This window comes from Nannobrachium achirus (assembly GCF_963921795.1).
Source record: "Nannobrachium achirus genome assembly, chromosome: 15".
Lineage (NCBI taxonomy): Eukaryota > Metazoa > Chordata > Actinopteri > Myctophiformes > Myctophidae > Nannobrachium > Nannobrachium achirus.
The window spans coordinates 56,783,550-56,801,988 of NC_137822.1; the positions used below are offsets into that span (position 1 = coordinate 56,783,550).

Consider the following 18,439-nt stretch of genomic DNA (forward strand, 5'->3'; position numbering starts at 1 on the left):
TATTTGGACACTTGAAAAAATATTTAGTATCATTTTAAACGTGAAGTACAAAGTTATTTTCAGTCAGTTCTAACCAAAATGGCTATTATCTCAACGTTTTCCTCGCAACATAATCACTAAAATATCGTCACTGTCAGGCAGAAACCCCTGTCGCACAGAACTAGCGAAAACAGCCGATCTACAAGCACACAACGCCTCGCATCGCGCGAGGCGTTGTGTGCTTGTAGATCTGCTGTTTTCACTAGTTTAGTACATTTTATAGACGATAAATACAAAACGGTTTTGGACATACAAAGTTTCCACCTGACAACGACGATATGCTATAAATATAAGGTGCTGGGAGTGAAATTTATAATGTAGGGGTGCCTCGGATTAAAAATAAATATTCATGGGGTGCCCTGAGACAAAAAAGTTTGGGAACCCCTGCCCTAGATCAACAGTGGCGCCATGGTGGTGTGTCTTGGGCGCCGGCGTCCTGGCAGCACATGGCCAGCTTCCTGGAGGCTCTGCGGGCGAAGCGGAGCTTCCCGCGCGCCCGCACCACCGCCGTGTACTGGCTGGACTTGAGCTTGGCGTAGTAGTCGGAGAACTTGTTGTAGAGGATGGAGATGGGCATGCCGTTGAGGATGATGCCGAAGGAGATGCAGCCCGTCGCGAAGATGCGGCCCAGGTTGCTCTCCGGGAACATGTCGCCGTAGCCCACCGTGCACAGACTGACCTGAGAGAGAGAGAGAAAGAGAGCAGTGGCATCAGTTCACAAAAAGCTAAGGTATGGCAACACGCATTTGTGTTTTGCACGCATGCCTTCACACGCGTGCAAAACACCAGTCATGTTGCCATACCTTAGCAACAGGCATGATACATTTATTTTAAGAAGTACATTTTATTTTTTCCTCCGTTTGTATGGTTTCTTGGGCTGGATATGGCAGCCTGGAACGGTTATTCAAGTGCAGCTAAACTTGGCATGTTAGTAAACGTGCCACAATTAACAATAATGCATTGCACCTGTGCAGCTGACCTACAGAACCTGGGAATATACCATTTTGTCAAGATGGGGAGAATACAAGTGTGGAGAATATAATTATAATATCTTGTTAAAGTTATACTATGTAACTTTTTTTATAAAACAAATCCTAAAATTGTCTTAAGTATTAAATCGCTAAAGTTTTAGAACGCCCACTCCGTGAATTTCAGCTCTGAAAGCCTTTTCTTTATATATTTTCTATGAGCCGTGAGGGGGGACGATTTTCGCGGCATAATTACGTCACTTCCCATTTTCTATATCCGCTGTCTACCGGATCACACACTACCGGCCAATCACAGCGAGTCTTTCCCGGAAGTTGATTTAGCCTCGAAAAACAACAGCTTTTGGCCGCTGTTTTAGTAGCTATTCAGTCCAGAGCTGAACCACCATGGAAAAGCAACAACCTCAACTCCCGGGAAGTTCTGGAACTAAACCCCCACCCGCAAAAAAGAAAAGAACAACAGAATCATCTCAACAACAAAAGGAATATCACCAGAAAAAGCAGAAATCGCGGATTTACCTTCTTCATATGCACGAGAAGTGGGAAAAGTTGAAGAAAGAAAAGAAATACAGCTATGATTTTTGTCAAAGCGTTTTGGGGTGCTAATTTGTAATGTAGGAACTACACTGGAAATACCGGTACCTGCAATACCGCTAGTGACCACTACCACTACTTGGGAAAGTTACATGGTATGCCTTTAAAGTGACCATTTTGTTAACATTTTCATTTATAGTTATTTTACTGTAATTTAACAACATAATAACCAGCACAGATAGACAAAGAGACATTCATGGATTTATATTTAAAAGTAACTTTTATTTTCCCCCTGGACCCAGGGTATGGCAGCTGCATACCCCTGCCATACCCAATTGACGCCCCTGACAGAGAGAGAGAGAGAGAGAGAGAGAGAGAGAGAGAGCAGGGAGGGCCTTTTGGTGGAATTACCAAAAATAGCCGACCTCCAAGCTCAGAGCTTGGCGGTTGGCTATTTTGCTTAATACTGAACTAAGCATAATCAAGTCAATCCAGGAGATGTGGCATAACGGCATGGATTTCTACACAGAAAGGACAATTTGTTCGACATAAGATGCTGCGTTCAAGTACAGGAGAGTTTGGACAAGGCTCTTGAATGCTGCCTTCAGGTATGGCATGGAAAGAGGGCATTTTGCATTTATTTCACCATAGTACAAACTGCATTCATGGTCTGGAGAGGGCACTTTTTACAGACGGGGGCTCAAGCCCCCTTTGATGTCTATATGTGCACGTGTCAGAGAGAGAGAGAGGGAGAGAGACAGAGAGAGAGAGAGAGAGAGTGAAGTGGATGGATGGATACTGATCGGTGTTTCCCTAAAATAGGTTGAAAATGGATGAAGTCGTATTTTTTTTTTTTTTTTTTTTAATCCCAAGATTTTGTAACCCATTTTTCATCCAGTAAAAGTAGTTCGGGAGTGGCTTATGGTGGTATCAGCCGGTAACTCGTAGGAGTCTATCCCAGTGTTTCTCAAACTTTCACATTTCAAGGCCTCCCCATAACTCTGATAGTGTACGACTTGTAAGGGTCAATTTAGACCCCCCTAAAGGAACCCAAACCCAAAAGAAATCAGAATATTCAACACAAATGTTAAACTTGTTCTCCTTTATGGCTGTGAAACCTGGAAAACCACCAAATCAATCACAGACAATCTACAAGTGTTTATTAACAAATGTCTCAGGTACATACTGAGGATTTGGTGGCCCAACAAGATCTCAAATGTAGACCTGTGTGAAACAGGAGCAAATTACCACACAAATCAAAGCTAGAAAGTGGGGATGGATCGTACATACACTTAGAAAGGATCCAAGAAACATAGCAAGACAAGCCCTGGACTACAATCCTCAAGGCAAGAGGAAGCCAGGTAGACCAAAATCCAACTCTAGGCGGTCAACGCTTGATGAACTGTCCAAGACAGGGACCTCCTGGCAAGAAGCAAAAACCATTGCACAGAGGAGAGTGAGGTGGAGATCCACGGTGGACGCCCTATGCTCCCAAGGGGGCCAAGAGGATTAAGTCAAGTAAGTCAAAGGAACCCACAGAGTCCCTGGAATCCACCTTGAGAACCACTGCGCTAGAACCCTGGGAGATTGTTGAAGGGAGCGGTACCTACCCTAGGGGAGACAGGGAGAACATGCAAACTCCAGTCCACACAGAAAGGCCCTTTCGCCAACCCCACCTGAGTTTTGGCACTGATGACGTGGAGGAGAGAACACGCCCCCGGCACCCACAGCGTCCCCGAACCCGGGACCTTCTAGCTGTGTGGCGACAGTGCTACCAACTGCCTCCTTGCCCCAAAGTTGTCTTTTAGTGGTTCTCAAATGATTAGATTTCAGGGACTCCCCAGGTTACTTTATGGGGTCTAAATCGACCCTTATTTGTCTGTAACTTTGACAGTGTACAAATGGAACCAAATGGGCCCGTTTGTACACTGTCAAAGTTAAGGGGAGACCTTCAAATTTCTTTGAGACATAGTGAAAATAGATCTACAGGTTCACAACACGTGCGTGCATGCGCGAGTGAGTGAGTGTGTGTGCGACTCACAGCAGCCCACCACCATGCGTGAGGTATGGAGGTGAAGTTGGTGTTGTTGACCTCGTGCTCCACGGTGTAGACCATGGCTGAGAACATGGAGATTCCTACAGCGATGAACAGCAGCAGACAGCCCACCTGCAGGAGGGGGAGGAACTGTTAAGCCCTTTTCGACAGCAGCTTTAGCACCACACTACACTACACCACATAAAATATCTACATTTTCCACTACACATAAGTACCCCTATCGGTAAGAAACAAATTGAACCTTTTAACTGTGATTATAATACAATATAAATTTGTATTACAACTTTCCTAATTATAATAAACTATAATGGATTATACCTGTGATTATAATACACTATAATAGATTATAATAGTGGTTACAACACAGTATAATATTTTATTATCATGTATTACAAATATACTGGTGGTCTAAATGAAAAGTCACTGAGTGATCAGTCATTATGAAGTGTTTGACCCTGTTTGGCCTAGCTCAGACCTACTCTGGGTTGGATACTTTTTAGTACCATATTTAGTACTACTTTCACACCACACTGTAGTGGAAAACCTGGCACAAGTGGGTGGTGTGGAGTGGTGTGGTGTTGGGCCATGTCAGTGGAAAAGGGGCATAATGTCCTCCCACTAAAACCATGAGCACAAAAGTGCTCAAATCAACTGTTGAGCACTTTTTCCACGAACAAAATCCAAATAATAATTAAGCTATGATGACTGAAATATTTACTGTAGTTTTCTGCTTTATGTTGGCCCCTGAAAATAGCAGATTTACAAGCCCACAACGCTGCTGCACTTAAAGGAGTAAAGCCCTTTGCACACAGGCGCGTTTAACCGCACGGATAAAACGGACAATATAATTTTTTGAAAAGAAAACAATGATTCTCTACGATCTCATGCACACCGGCTCCGAATTAGCCGTGCGACGAGTGGCTGCCGCCGTGCGTTTTTTTCTCGATCGAACCCAGTTCGATTCGTGCGTCTTGTCGCATGCGGTAAAAAACTCATCACTCCTTTTATGACTCCTTTTTGGATCCGCAGCGCCGATTCCGCACAGCCTTGCACACCAAATCCAATGCGTTTTATTCATGCCGCAAACGAAAAAAACGCAACTGTCCTGTGTGCAAAGGGCTTAATTCACCCCCAAAATGTAATCAGACATCACGATGCCATCATTAACACTGGGAGGAGGAGGAAGAAGGAGAAGACAGATGAAGACACATACTAATAATAATTTACATCAAAACTAAATAAAATAAACTAAGCTATGATTACAACAAATATATTGACAATTTTGTCAACAAATAAAACCTAGACTAACATTTTAGGGAGGGACTAGTGGAGAAGAGACCCAGTAAAAGCCAAAGCCAAGCCATTTTATGTTATGTTTGGTTGCACTCGGGTGTCTGAAAATTGCAGATTTACAAGCTCATACTGTAGATCTGCTATTTTCAGCATGCAACCAAGTGTGAAATCAAGCCATCAAGGCAAACACCATCAAAAACTAAATCAACTGTTGATTTAGTCAACTAAAATCTTATCATATTTAGTCGACTAAAACTAGACTCAAACTAAAACATTTCAGATGAAAGAAATATGACTGAAACTAAGTGAGATTTCACTCAAAGGTCTATAGGACTTAAAAAAAAAAAAAGCTGTCAAAATCAACAGTGCAGTGAACCAGACCTGTTGGTAACACTGCCTCAGTGTGAAGCCGAACGCTCGGAGTCCTGTGGAGTGACGAGCCAGCTTCAGGATCCTGAAGATTCTCATCAGACGAGCGATACGCAGCACCTGGCCTACCTGGCAGGGGGCGAGGAACACACAGACACACAATCGGAGAGGACAGTTGGTTTTTGTTACGGTAAAAAACAACAACACTGCACTGTACTGTGAGTGGTTCTCAAACTGTGGGTCTGTGTTTTTTTTCCTATTGCCCTGAAAACTTCTCCCATAGACAGGCGAGAAGAGATTCTTAATCACGATAAATGACAACGATTATCGTCCATCTCTACAACCAACCTAATACTAGGGGTGTAACGATCCATTTTACAGCGATACGATACACATCACGATACTTGGTTAACAATACGATACATGGACGATATTGGTTCATTCATGGTGATGTGATACGATTCGATTCAACGATTTAAAATTGATATAGAAACTATTTAGGAAGGAAATTAAATCTGTGTAAAACGTGTAAAAAATCTATTATTATGGAAGTAAACACTGTGATTCTCTAGCAAATACATGGACATTATATATCAACACCCGTACCTTGACATGAACACAGAGATTACACACATTTATGGATAGACCAAGAGTAGCTATATGGAATGGAAAGGTAATTAGACTGCTCTTTTCATTCTCCCTCTTAAAATCACACAAAATACTTAGTTTATATACAATCAATTATTTCCATTGCAAAATGATTCGATATCGATTACCGCATTTGATACAATACGATGCAAAGCCAAAGCAGTACGTTTTTTTGCTTTTGCAAACGATATAGTAGATCATTACAAAGTTTATTTTTTGATTCACTTTTGTTACTATATCGTTACACCCCGACCTAATACTCTTCTCTCTACTTTCTCACTGGTCTTTACCTTCCCGACCTGCGCGGCCGTCTCGCGGTCCCAGGTGTCTCTCATGGTGTGCTCGTCCAGGAAGCTCTCCAGCGCCAGCTGCAGGTAGAGGGGCAGGATGGCGATGAGGTCCACGGCGTTCAGCATGCTGCGGGCGAAGCGCCGCAGGTCGGGCGTGGACACCAGGCGCAGCACGTACTCCACCGTGAAGAAGGCGATGCAGAACACCTCCATGTACTCTCCGTACGACCTGCCGCCCAGCCCGTCCGCCGACGGCTGAAAGAGGAGGCGCCATATTAGTTTTGTACTTCTTCTGTTTTGTATGTGTCTATGCAGTTAAAACCCATTTAGGCCTTGAATTATTTAAAGGAGCTATAGTCAACCTTTTCTTGAAAAACAAAAAATAAAAATTACGTTTTGAAAATATTTTATAAAAAAGATTAAGCTTCATATATGTGTTTCTATTCAAAAATTACCACAAAAAGCGTAATGATAAAATAATCATTCTGGCCATTGTCAGACTGAATTTGTCCCTTATCAATCTATATAAAAGAATAGAAGAGGGATGTAAACAAAGTCGGCACGAAAATGTTGATTATGATGATAAAAAATTGTTATTTTATCATTATTTTATGCTTTTTGTGGTCATTTTTGTGTGCTTGTAGATCTGCATTTTTGTATTAGTTAAAGCAGAAAAATAATGATTAAAGTGGTTCAAAAAAATCAAAAGTGACACAGATTTGCAGTCTAAATGGGTTAAAGGGGTGATGCCATAGTTTTGTACCTTTTCTGTTACCTTTTCTGTTTTGTACAAACGCACCTTGTACTGCATCTCCTCCACCGTGTTGAGCGTCATGGCCACTAGGGACACCAGCACGAAGAAGGAGGAGGCCACGGCCATCAGCTTGGCCAGGACGGAGGAGAAGGGCTTCTCCATGAAGTTCCAGATCCTCCTCCTGGTGGGACCCAGCACCATGCCGTGGAACAGCTCCTCGTCCTCCTCCACCTGCACCTGAGACGGGACAAAGGAGGACAGTCTAGCTAATGTGGTTAAACAGCCAAAGAGACTGGAACGACAGAACTGTTGATGTAAACTACAGTATTATTCTGAATTGGTTTCTCCAGGTCATTGCCAGGACAATGCCCACCAGCTTTATTGTTGTAATTTCTATAGCCCAGGGGTCTTCAATGTTTTCATGCCAAGGACCCCTTAGTTGAAAGAGAGGTGAAGCAGGGACCGCCACAACCTGTCCATAGATTCCATATGGTTTCATTATTTGACACCACAATCATCAGTGTATTTTGGATTCATGTTAATGTGTGTTTTCAGATATTTAACCACTTGAACCGTCACTACTTAATAAACTTGACCTTTCACTGTACTTAGTCTGCTCTTTTTCCCCTCCAAAGGGGGGGGGGGGGGGGGGGGGGAGGACCCCCTGCAGTAACTCTGAGGACCCTCTAGGGGTGACAGTTGAAGACCCCTGCTATAGCCAATAGAGGCCTAATATATTTGACCCAGCCTACATAATGACCACAGAAGACAGCAAACAGGTGACTTCTCTGTAGATTTGACCAAGCGTCAAACATTGACTGTGACGGAACATACTGAGTTTCCTTTTCTGTCCCTATCGGGACATACAAATCAAACAGCTCTGAGTCGGCCCGAAGCGGACTTTGCAACGCTCGACATGCCGTCTCGCTTGCCAGTGCAATGCCTCTCAAGTGGCTCAACTCCGCTTTAGACGGTGCACCTCCATCGATTTAAAAACAAAACAAAAACTAAGCTATGATGATTAAAACTAAGACTAAATATACTGACAGTTTAGTTAACAACTAAAAACAAGAATAAAATGTTAGGGAGGGACTAGTGGAGAAGAGATCCAGTAGAACTAAAAGACAAGTCACTAAGAATGCCCTGATTGGCTACGGGCATAAGCACAGATACACGACAGATATGCCTCCAAATGCAGTACTTAAGCAAGTAATAATAATGCATTGCATTTTTATATCGCTTTTCTGAGTAGCCTACTCAAAGCGCATTATGAGGGTCCATTCATTCATACTTTGGAAGATGCCAGCGTCCTCACTTCCCACATTCACACACCAACGGTGGCAAACTAACATCGACCAACTCATCGGAGGCAAGCCCAAGGACACTTCGAAATGTGGACAGGAGGAGACGGGATTCGAACCAGGGACATGCTGGGCCCCTGATTCAGCCCGGGAAAAAGAGTTGGAGAGGCCCTCATTGCGCGCTATAGAGAGATCTTGTAGATGCTTGTAGATCTGCTGTTTTCACTACTTTTGTGCGACGGCCTTGTATGATGAAGCAGGGCTTTACTTTGCGAAAAAAAAAATACAAATTTGAAATATACGAGGTTTCTGCCCGACAGTGACGATTTACCGCATTCATTTTACAAGACCTTCAGCGCTATATCACGTGGTCTTCATCCCCCATAACCATACCGCGATCCCCGTTGTATACTCACCACAGTCCCCAGCGAAATTCTTCAATCTGCGTTGGCTTAGAGTGGCGGTTTTGGCCGACGCAACTTCTCCCCGTGCGTTTCGCGTGCGCGATCCGTTCACGTAAATGTCGGCTCAAATAATCCAAGTATGACTCCAGAGTAGATATGATCATTTTCGCTAGCTTAGCCCCCAGCACTCCTGCTATGCGAGCACTAACGTCTAAACAGAAAATGGACGGTAGCTGGGAAGCTATTACAGGGAATGGACCTGACATCACTTCTGCTTCTTGTCAGAGGAGCCATGCGCTATCGATGGACGAGCGGTGACTAGGGAAGGTTAGACGATCGCCGATTTTTGGATAAAATTCATTTATTTCGTTTTTAATGACCCAGTAGGCCTACGGTAAAAGACGGCGCGGCTGAGACTCCTTGCTCAGATGTCCAGTATAAAACGGTTTTAATATGGGCATCTCCATACGGCTGTCAAAGTGTTAAGAGTGAAGTTTTAATCCCACCAGGCCTGGTGCCTGGATGAAGTAACTGACCTTTACAAATCATTGATTATAGCCTCAAAAAGGCCAAATAACAACTTGAGGCCGCTGTTTCAGAATCAAAGAATACATTTATTAATGAGAGTACTTGTATGAACGATTTTCTGTCAGAATCAGCAGGGGGAGGCACGCGGCAACAGCTGTAGCTTGCAGCGCTCTAATAAATGGGTTATGGTCAAGGGCACACACAAACACATATCTGTCATCATTATCTCTCTCTCTCTCTCTCTCTCTCTCTCTCTCTCTCTCTGTCATCCCTCGTAGCTCTTCTGTCTGTGGATTGCCTCGATGCAGGGCTGAAAGGTTTAATTTAACACCGCAAAAAGCATGCCAGCAAGACATCTAATAGGCTATATGCACAGCATATAGGAGATAAGTGGGGTTTCTTCCCACTTCCTTCAAAGCTGTTACCAATGATACTAATGAAGGCTCTGTTCCATTTCATATAGCAAAGTGGTTCTCAAACCTTTTATTTCAAGGACCCCTATAGCTGTAAGAGTGTACAAATGGAACCAAATTTGGTTCCATTTGTACACTCTCAGAGTTACACACCTTTTAAGGGGTCATTTGGAACCCCCAAGGAACCACAAGGGTGCCTGAACCACACTTTGAAACCCACTGGTGCACAGTAGCAGAGTGTTTCCAGTAAGCCAACATGGCACAACATCAGCACCCTGACTCTGTTTGACCAGAATGGAACAGAGCCTTCATTAGTAGTATTGGTAACACCTGGGAAGGAAGTGAGAAGAGAGCCAACTTCTCTCAAAAATGGATATAGCCTATTAACAACCTACAGATCAGTGGCGTACTCTCTCTGGCATTGTGCATGCACACCCCTACACACAATTAACAGCGCTGTCCATGGTGCTGAAGTCCACACAGTCCACATCGGTCACCTGATTGTCAACAGGTGGCTGCAGTGACAATGACCTACCGTGATTCAGGCAGATCTGTATGTGCACAATTATCAGCCAGCAGTAGGCTAAATGCAGCAGAAGGCTTATAACGCTTACGCTGATGCAGTGTTGATTTTGACTGGAAATTTTGTTTTAGTCATGTCATGGCTTTTGAATAAAGTTAATATTTTAGTCATATTTTACTCTTCTGAAATATAGTCAGCTGAATTATTATCGTCGACTAAATATGCAGTTAATTTTGTCAACAAAAGTGTATTTGGCAGGCTTTGATGGCATCATAATGGCACATATTTCTACATTGATACTTTTTTACTCAGGTAAATAGGCCTACTGCACCACACCACACTGACCTCAGGTGCGTAGCGCTATTCCGAGGTCCTGTTGTTTCGATGTTCCAGTAGTCCGAGGCTAACCTGCCGACGCTGGTGAATGCTAACCTGCCGACACTGGTGAATGAATGAACCTGGTGAATGCTAACCCTAACCCTAAACCCTAACCCTGGGACCTCGAAACAACGGGACCTCGGAATATGGGGATCTTGCCACTGACCTCGGCCTCCAGGTCTCTCTGTATCTTCAGCTGCTGGTTGAGCTCGTCCTGTCTCTCCTCGAAGCCCGCACGGCAGCATCGCTGAGCGTTCTTCAGCCTCACGCCCCAGTAGTTCAGCTCCTCCACGTAGTTCCGAGGACACAGCTCCTCCTTGATCCACAGCACGCCCGTCCTCACCGCCACAAGCGCACACGCAAAAAAACCAAAAAAAACATCCATGAATTCAAGACTCCAGGGTGAGTAATTGATTTAAAAAAAAATCAAAAAGTAAAAGTGAAGTGACTGCGTTTTTTGGACACACCAACTTATTTGTGTATCCCAAAGGTGAAATTAGCCATAGTGAGATGAGATATATGTGAGGGTATCATTTTGGAGCTAAATAATTACCTCATACAATTAGTGTAATATTAGTTTATTTATCAGTGCTTTTTGAGCGGTGGTAAACCGCTCCATAGAGTGGCTGTGTGTGTGTCTGTAGCCATTTTGGCAGCTATTTTTGCCATAGCAATGTGTGTGTGTGTCTGTAGCCTGTACATCCTAGACTTATATCCTAGTCTGAAGACGTTATGCAAGCACGACCACCGCTCACTTTACATTGGGTGTGATTTTTTATTCTTCTCTTAACAGTTTCTATGCCAGCCCATTTCAGTGTTTTTTTACGACCACAAGAAAACACTGTTTACACATCTATCCGTCCTGTCCATTCCTTTCAGTACCCTGGGTGACGCTAAATTCTACCACAGTTACACTCATACGATCATGCTAACAAAATGAGCTAACACCTACTTTTGCGTCGGGCGCTCCGCGCACGCGCTCCGTGCATGTGATGGTAACGTTCGGAACTGCATTGCCACCAGCTGCTCAGATCTTTTTTCCGAATGAAGCTACGACTTACGGGTGAGGAGTAAAGTGTGTGTTTGTGTTTCATGCATTCTAAGGTCTTTTCACAACAAAGCAGAGTCACATGGGCCTACACTTCCCCGTTTTCGTTCAGTCACATGATCTGCCACTGGAGGCAAGCGTGTAGGTTCCGTACGGAACCCTTGTTTGTTGAATCGGCAAAAATAATGTATTTTGAGTTGTTTTATAACAAAAATAGCCTATTCTCGTCAATCTTCGTCTGTGGCCTGGCTGCCTAATTAATCATTCTCGTCAATCTACCCCCTTGGCTTGGAAACTGTTAAGCTGCACTTTGGCTTTGTAGGGAAGTAGGCCTATAGTTTTCAGCTATATTGTCGGCTTAATTTCCCATGCCGTACTACCTGTAGAAGTTAAATATGTGGTGGAAGACTTGCGGGTCTCTGTCGAAGAAGAACTCGTTGCTCTGGAAGATGTAGTCGTCACACAGGTCCAGCTTCCTGCTGTGGTCCGTGTACGTGGCCAGCCGACCGATGCGAGTCTTTGGATACTTGGCTGCTAACCTGTAGGGCATGTGGTATACCTGGACCAAAAGAGAATGGAATACAATTAATGTGTGGACCAGGGCAGGAATTTCATGGAGGCCATGAAGGACATGGCCGCCGTTGCCCCTCAGTTTGTGCCCCTCAAACCAATGGCATGACCTGAGGCCACAGTGGCCTTAATGCCCCAGCTGAGCTGAGCTGACTGTACCACTTTCTCCTCTGTGTCATTCTTGTCTGTATGTAGACAGTAGACACTGGTATCTCTTTCTTGTCATGTAGAAGCCTGTGTCTTTTGTTGAGATTCTGAAATCTTAACTCCCCACGTCCCCATCTTTAAACCAATCCATTGACTTTGATTGGTGCAGGGCTGAGCATGGATTCATCAGATTGCAAATATTATCATTTATCTATTTCTCTACAGATTAGGTTATCATCCCTAACCGATTCAACACAATCTTTCAATGGACTAAAATCTTGTTTTATTTTATGGTCTTCCTGCCCTGGCATTTGGCTTTGTGCCCTAAAAGAAAACACCAAAGGCCAAGTGGCCTTGCCCCTAAAATGACAAAAATTCCAGGCCTGGTGTGGACAACTAACTTTCAGCCTTCTAGCAGGTTCTCTCTCTCTCCATCTGTAACCTCATGTCACCGGCGTCACCAGGCTTTCCATGAAAGCAAAGCCTGGTATTCGTTTTAACCGGGCCATGTGATCCGGCCTATGTGTGGCCTAAACTGGTAACAGGCAGAAGAAGCAGCGTCGCTTTGTTTTGGTCCCCCCTGTGTTTCTCCAATCCCTATTTAAATGCTCGAGAAGTGTAGTCTTGGCAGTCGCTACGAATTGGACTAAAAGATGGATGTAGTCATGGATATGACTAAAAACATGACGTAGGCTGTTTCCGCTCCTGATCAGAAACCCAAAATGCTACTGATCCCTGGCTAGTGTGTGTGTGTGTGTGTGTGTGTGTGTGTGTGTGTGTGTGTGTGTGTGTGTGTGTGTGTGTGTGTGTGTGTGTGTGTGTGTGTGTGTGTGTGTGTGTGTGTGTGTGCGTGCATGCATGCTGTGTTGACAGACATCACAATCATATTGGACAGACGAGTGCTAATTTTCAACACCTGTCCCCACGTCTATAGAAACTCTCCATTGTAATAAAGATCAGACACAATTCATTCACTGTGAAACAAAGGCAACATAATCATTCCAATAAACCAGTCTGAATTACATTCATGTGAGCACTCTTGATTTGTGTGCGTGTGTGCGCGCGCGCGCGTGTGTGTGTGTGTGTGTCACTTTAACAAGGTATTATAATTATATTCTCCACACTTGTATTCTCCCCAGCTTGACAAAATGGTATATTCCCAGGTTCCGCAGGTCAGCTACACAGGTGCAATGCATTATTGTTAATTGTGGCACGTTTACTAACATGCCAAGTTTAGCTGCACTTGAACAACCGTTCCAGGCTGCCATATCCAGCCCAAGAAACCGTAGAAACCTGTGCAAAAAACTGACAAAACTCGTTTTTTTCAGACATTGTGAAAATAGCCGATCTACATGCTCACAACACCTTGCAGCTCAAGCCGCTGTGAGCATGTAGATCTGCTATTTTCACAATAGAACCGTGTTATACAAAATGTAATGACTCTTTTCCATGAGGACTCCCACCTTTGCCATACCCCCAGAGAGAGAGAGAGAGAGAGAGAGAGAGAGAGTCAAGCTGGGGGCGGTGAGGAGATGATTAGAACGAGGATGATGAGGATAGATATGAGTAGTATGGAGGGCTCTATGCTATAGTATAAGTAGAGATTTAACCTCGTAATGGCAGGATGACATGTGCAGCGACTTAAGGCTTTGCTATGATTATGACCCAGTTCCAGTCCTTCAATATGCCCTGACTCTCTCCTGCTGTGCCCACCTTCTACCCAGAGAGGAGAGAGAGTCAAACACCCAGGGCTTGTTTTAACCCATTAAGAATTATGTTGTATTGAAAAATAGCAGATCTACAAGCTCACGGCGCGGCACCGAGTGCTGTGCTGCAAGCTTGTAGATCTGCTATTTTTGAAAAATAAATCATCAATTCATCAAAAATCATGAAAATGTGTGCAAATCTTTGAATATATATATTTTTAAAGTGAACATTTCTAACTCAAATATTTGCTTCTGGGGGGTCCCTTATACATATGATACATAATATTTTGAGACGGGGGTCGGCGGCCAAACATATAATTCTAAGGGTCCTTGACATGAAAACGTTTGAGAACCACTGACATAGAAACATGTGCCTTAGAAGGATTCAGAAAACATTTATAGAATCGGGTCAAATATATTCAAAGACAGGTGTCTGCAACGTTTTACAGGCCAAGGACCCCTCAGCTGAGAGAGAGAAGAAGCAGGGACCTCCCACCACACACTATGTTGCGGATTAAACTTTTTCATAGATTTCATAGACAGATTCATCAACTTGTTTGACAGCACTATCATCAGCTTCAATTCAGGTTTTAGTTTTTTTGGTTTGTTGACTTCCCTTTTGTATTATATGTTGGATTCATGTTTATGGCTATTTTCAGACATGTAACTGCTTGTTGCTATTTTTGGCTGAAGTTCTCCTCAGAACAGGCATGCAAGCCAAGGTTCAAGTGGTCAATGTAAAAAAAAAAAAAAAAAAAAAAAAGTTCCCATAGGCCTACAACAAAGATTTGCCGGACACGCGGTAGTAGTAACTCTTGAGGACCCTAGGGGTCCCGGACCCCCTGAAGAACTACTGAGTTTCAGTGTTATGTATTTCATAAAGCAGCAGCAGTTAAAAGGGGCAAATGACAGTACTGTCTCAGTTGACAGTAAACGTGTGGAGAATGTTAGAGAGGCAAGGGCTGACATTTCAAAAAGGGCCTTTTGGTGAAAATATCGAAAATAGCAGAGGCGTTGTGAACTTGGAGGTCGGCTATTTTCGGTGCTTGATACCACACTGAACTAAGCATAATCAAGTCAGTACTGGAGATGTGGCGTAACGGCATGGATTTCTACACAGAGAGGGCAATTATTTCAACATAAGATGCTGCATTCAAATTCAGGAGAGTTTGGGCAATTCTCTTAAATGCTGCCCTCAGCTATGGCATGGAAAGAGGACATTTGCATTTCTTTCAACAAAGTAAAAACTGCATTCATGGTCTGGAAAGGGCACTTTTCTACAGATGGATAAAAGGGCAGGGTCTCAAGCCCCCTTTGATGTCTATGTGTGTGCGTGCCCTGCTGTACGGTACCTTGCCTCCGACGTTGATAGTGAGCGTGCAGGTTCTGGGGGGAGGGGAGAGGGGTCGCGTCGGCGAGGACACGCGCCGGTCCTCCTCTTCGTCTTCATCGTAATCAGCGAACGGATCGTAGATGTCTCTGCCAAGGCTCTGTTCACAACAGAAGAGGACAGCGGCTTAGTCGAATGGCATCGAAGATCGAACAGCACAAATGACACCAAAAGGTCAACAATAATAATTATGGTAAAATGGTAAAAATTGGGGGGTGGGGGACTGGGGTGCTAAAATATAAAAAATAGGGTAAGTGATTTCATTTACCTCCAATCATGATCAAGTGGGGACGGGCCTTGATGCGTGTAAGGCCCATCCCCACTCGACCATGATTGGAGGAAGGCCCCACTCTATCCTGATTGGATGAAAGCCTTTCTCCTCCACCAAAACTGAAACTACTTTTCACAGGAGATGAGGCTGAAGTCCAAATATGGACTAAACACTCTATAGTAACTGGTACTATCAGAACATAGATTGCTTTGACTGTTATTATTTGAATTAAATGAAATCACTTACCCTACCTTTAACAAGAAAATAGTTTCTTCCAAAGAAATCAAAATTAATCATCATTCAAAGTTGGATCCACATGTGCTTTGTGTAAGCAGGCTCTGATATCAGTCCTCTATGAAATAAGTTCTATCCCGATCAGAGCAGATTTGACAGATATCATGAAAATAAAAAATATTTTCAGTAACTCAACTAATAAACTCAAGTACAGTTTTGAAGTACGTTTACTTTACTGGAATATTTCCAATTATCTACTCCACTACATCTCAGAGGCAGGGGAGCCCAGGATCGAACCGGGAACCCGCTATACATCCTGAGCCACTGCTGCCCCACATTCTGAGACAATCACACCCACGGACTACACCACTGCATAATAATAATCTAAGAAAATCTATCCACGAGTTTCCTACGCCCCATAGTGCATTGCGCAAACGTTTGCATCGATCTTCCGGCGCCGATTTACAAGCTCTCAACTGGTTGCATCTGCGACGCGACGTGAGCTTATGTCTGCTGTTAAACCCGGAAGTTTGGTCCGGATAGTCTCCAGTAAACTCCCGCGGAAACTTGTGGATACAACTCGGGAAAAGAAAGAAAGAAAGAAAAGGCAGAAAGAAAGAAAGGAAGAAAGAAAGAAAGAAAGAAAGAAAGAAAGAATCAAACCAACAAACAAACCAACAAACAGTGAAAACAGAAGGTTGCGTACCTGCATGGAGGTGTGTGGTTTTCGCCGTGGCTCCATGTTGTCTTTGATGCTGTGTGTGGACAACTGACCCCACTTACAGCCTTCTAAGTTCTCTCTCTCTCTCTCTCTCTCTCTCTCTCTCTCTCTCTCTCTCTCTCTCTCTCTCTCTCTCTCTCCCTCTCCCTCCCACTAGTGAGATTATCTAACGGTGTGTATGAGGAGATCAGATTGAATCTTGCAAAGCCGATTTATGAATATGGAAGCAGTTCACTCAGCCATAGTGTCGGATTAAACACGAGAGGTCATTGCTCCTGTCCGGGGCCAGTTTTGCAGTGCTGTGTGTGTGTGTGTGTGTGTGTGTGTGTGTGTGTGTGTGTGTGTGTGTGTGTGTGTGTGTGTGTGTGTGTGTGTGTGTGTGTGTGCGTGCGTGCGTGCGTGTAAGCATGCGTGCAGGGGGGCACACATAGACATCAAAGGGGGCTTGAGCCCCTGCCCTTTTATCGGTCTGTAAAAACTGCCCTTTCCAGACCATGAATGCAATTTTTACTATGGTAAAAGAAATGCAAATGTCCTCTTTCCATGCCATACCTGAAGGCAGCATTCAAGAGAATTGCCTTGTCCAATCTCTCCTGAACTCAAATGCAGCATCTTGCCCTCTCTGTTTAGAAATCCATGCCGTTACGCCACAACTCCAGTATTCACTTGGTTATGCTTAGTTCAGTGCTGCGACGCGTTATGAGCTTGGAGGTCTGCTATTTTTGGTGCTTCCAATCTGGGCACTAAATGGGCACTAAATACTTACCAATATTGTGTTCATAAAGGTGTCTATCACCTCTGAATTTGTTCCAACCCAACTCCCTTGGGAAACTTTGCGGGAGCCAATCAAAGATGGGATCTCATTGACTTTACTATAGCTCAAGGAATGTTTTTTTTTTTTTTTTTTTTTTTTTTAATATATGTTTCCAATGGATTCAGAATCATGAAAAAACCCAGTTTGACCCCTCACATGCTACTTGAAGCAGATGTGTTTTTGTATTATTTTCACTTTGATTGGCTCCCACAAAGTTTCCCAAGGAAGTTGGGTTGGAAAAAAGTTCAGATGTGATAGTAGGAGAGCCTGCACGATTGTAACGTTTTTCACATTTCAATATTTTACTCAAATATTATTTTACCTACATATGTAATATTTTCAGGCAAAGGACTTACACATGTCTGCTATCATAAACCACTTCAAGTTTTTCATTTGATAAAACAGGTCATGAGTTATTAAACCGAGAGTGGACGCTGTTCCGATGTTACATTTGAAGCCCACACGGGATTAATTGTAACAGCATGATTTACAAATGTAACACAGCTAAAGAACCTTAATAAACAAATAGTTTTTTGTTTAAATCAATTATATTTCATTCAAGCAACTCTTTTACATTGTTTTCATACCAAGGGTGTGATAAGATACTATATCATACTTTAGGAAAATATTAAATATTACAAGATGTACCAGTTTAAGCGTTTGAGTGAATTCCATGGGGAAATACATTGATTACCTAAATAAATAGCAAGTTTGATTAATGCAACATGTTATACATCCCTAATCTGATTTAAAATACACTGTAATCGAATGTCAGCTGACTGAACACAATATTGGCCAATATGTCAAATATTTCAATATGATATTATCATGTTAAATTATGTTACAATTGAACCGTTTTGCCACCCCTGCTTTGACGTTGCCTACAGAACAGAACTAACATGCATAGCAAGTTAAAACGATGTAAACTAATGAAGAACAGATACATATGCAGACAGCCATCTAGATTTTATCTCAGCAACATTAAAGAAAAGATTTGCAGACCAAAGATACTCAAGGTGAAA

General features: G+C 43.3%; 1 protein-coding gene across 1 annotated transcript; it reads right to left on the minus strand.

Moving 5' to 3' along the window:
• Positions 1-245: 245 nt before the first annotated feature.
• Positions 246-16,697, minus strand: LOC308299256 (potassium voltage-gated channel subfamily V member 2-like). The gene is made up of 9 exons (XM_080742995.1): positions 16,589-16,697; positions 15,340-15,477; positions 11,945-12,123; positions 10,683-10,854; positions 7,015-7,206; positions 6,216-6,470; positions 5,290-5,406; positions 3,601-3,726; positions 246-718 (listed from the first exon to the last, which is right to left on the minus strand). Exons 1-9 carry the CDS (start codon positions 16,622-16,624, stop codon positions 434-436), a joined length of 1,500 nt encoding a protein of 499 aa, XP_080599121.1. The 5' UTR covers positions 16,625-16,697; the 3' UTR covers positions 246-433.
• Positions 16,698-18,439: the final 1,742 nt, after the last annotated feature.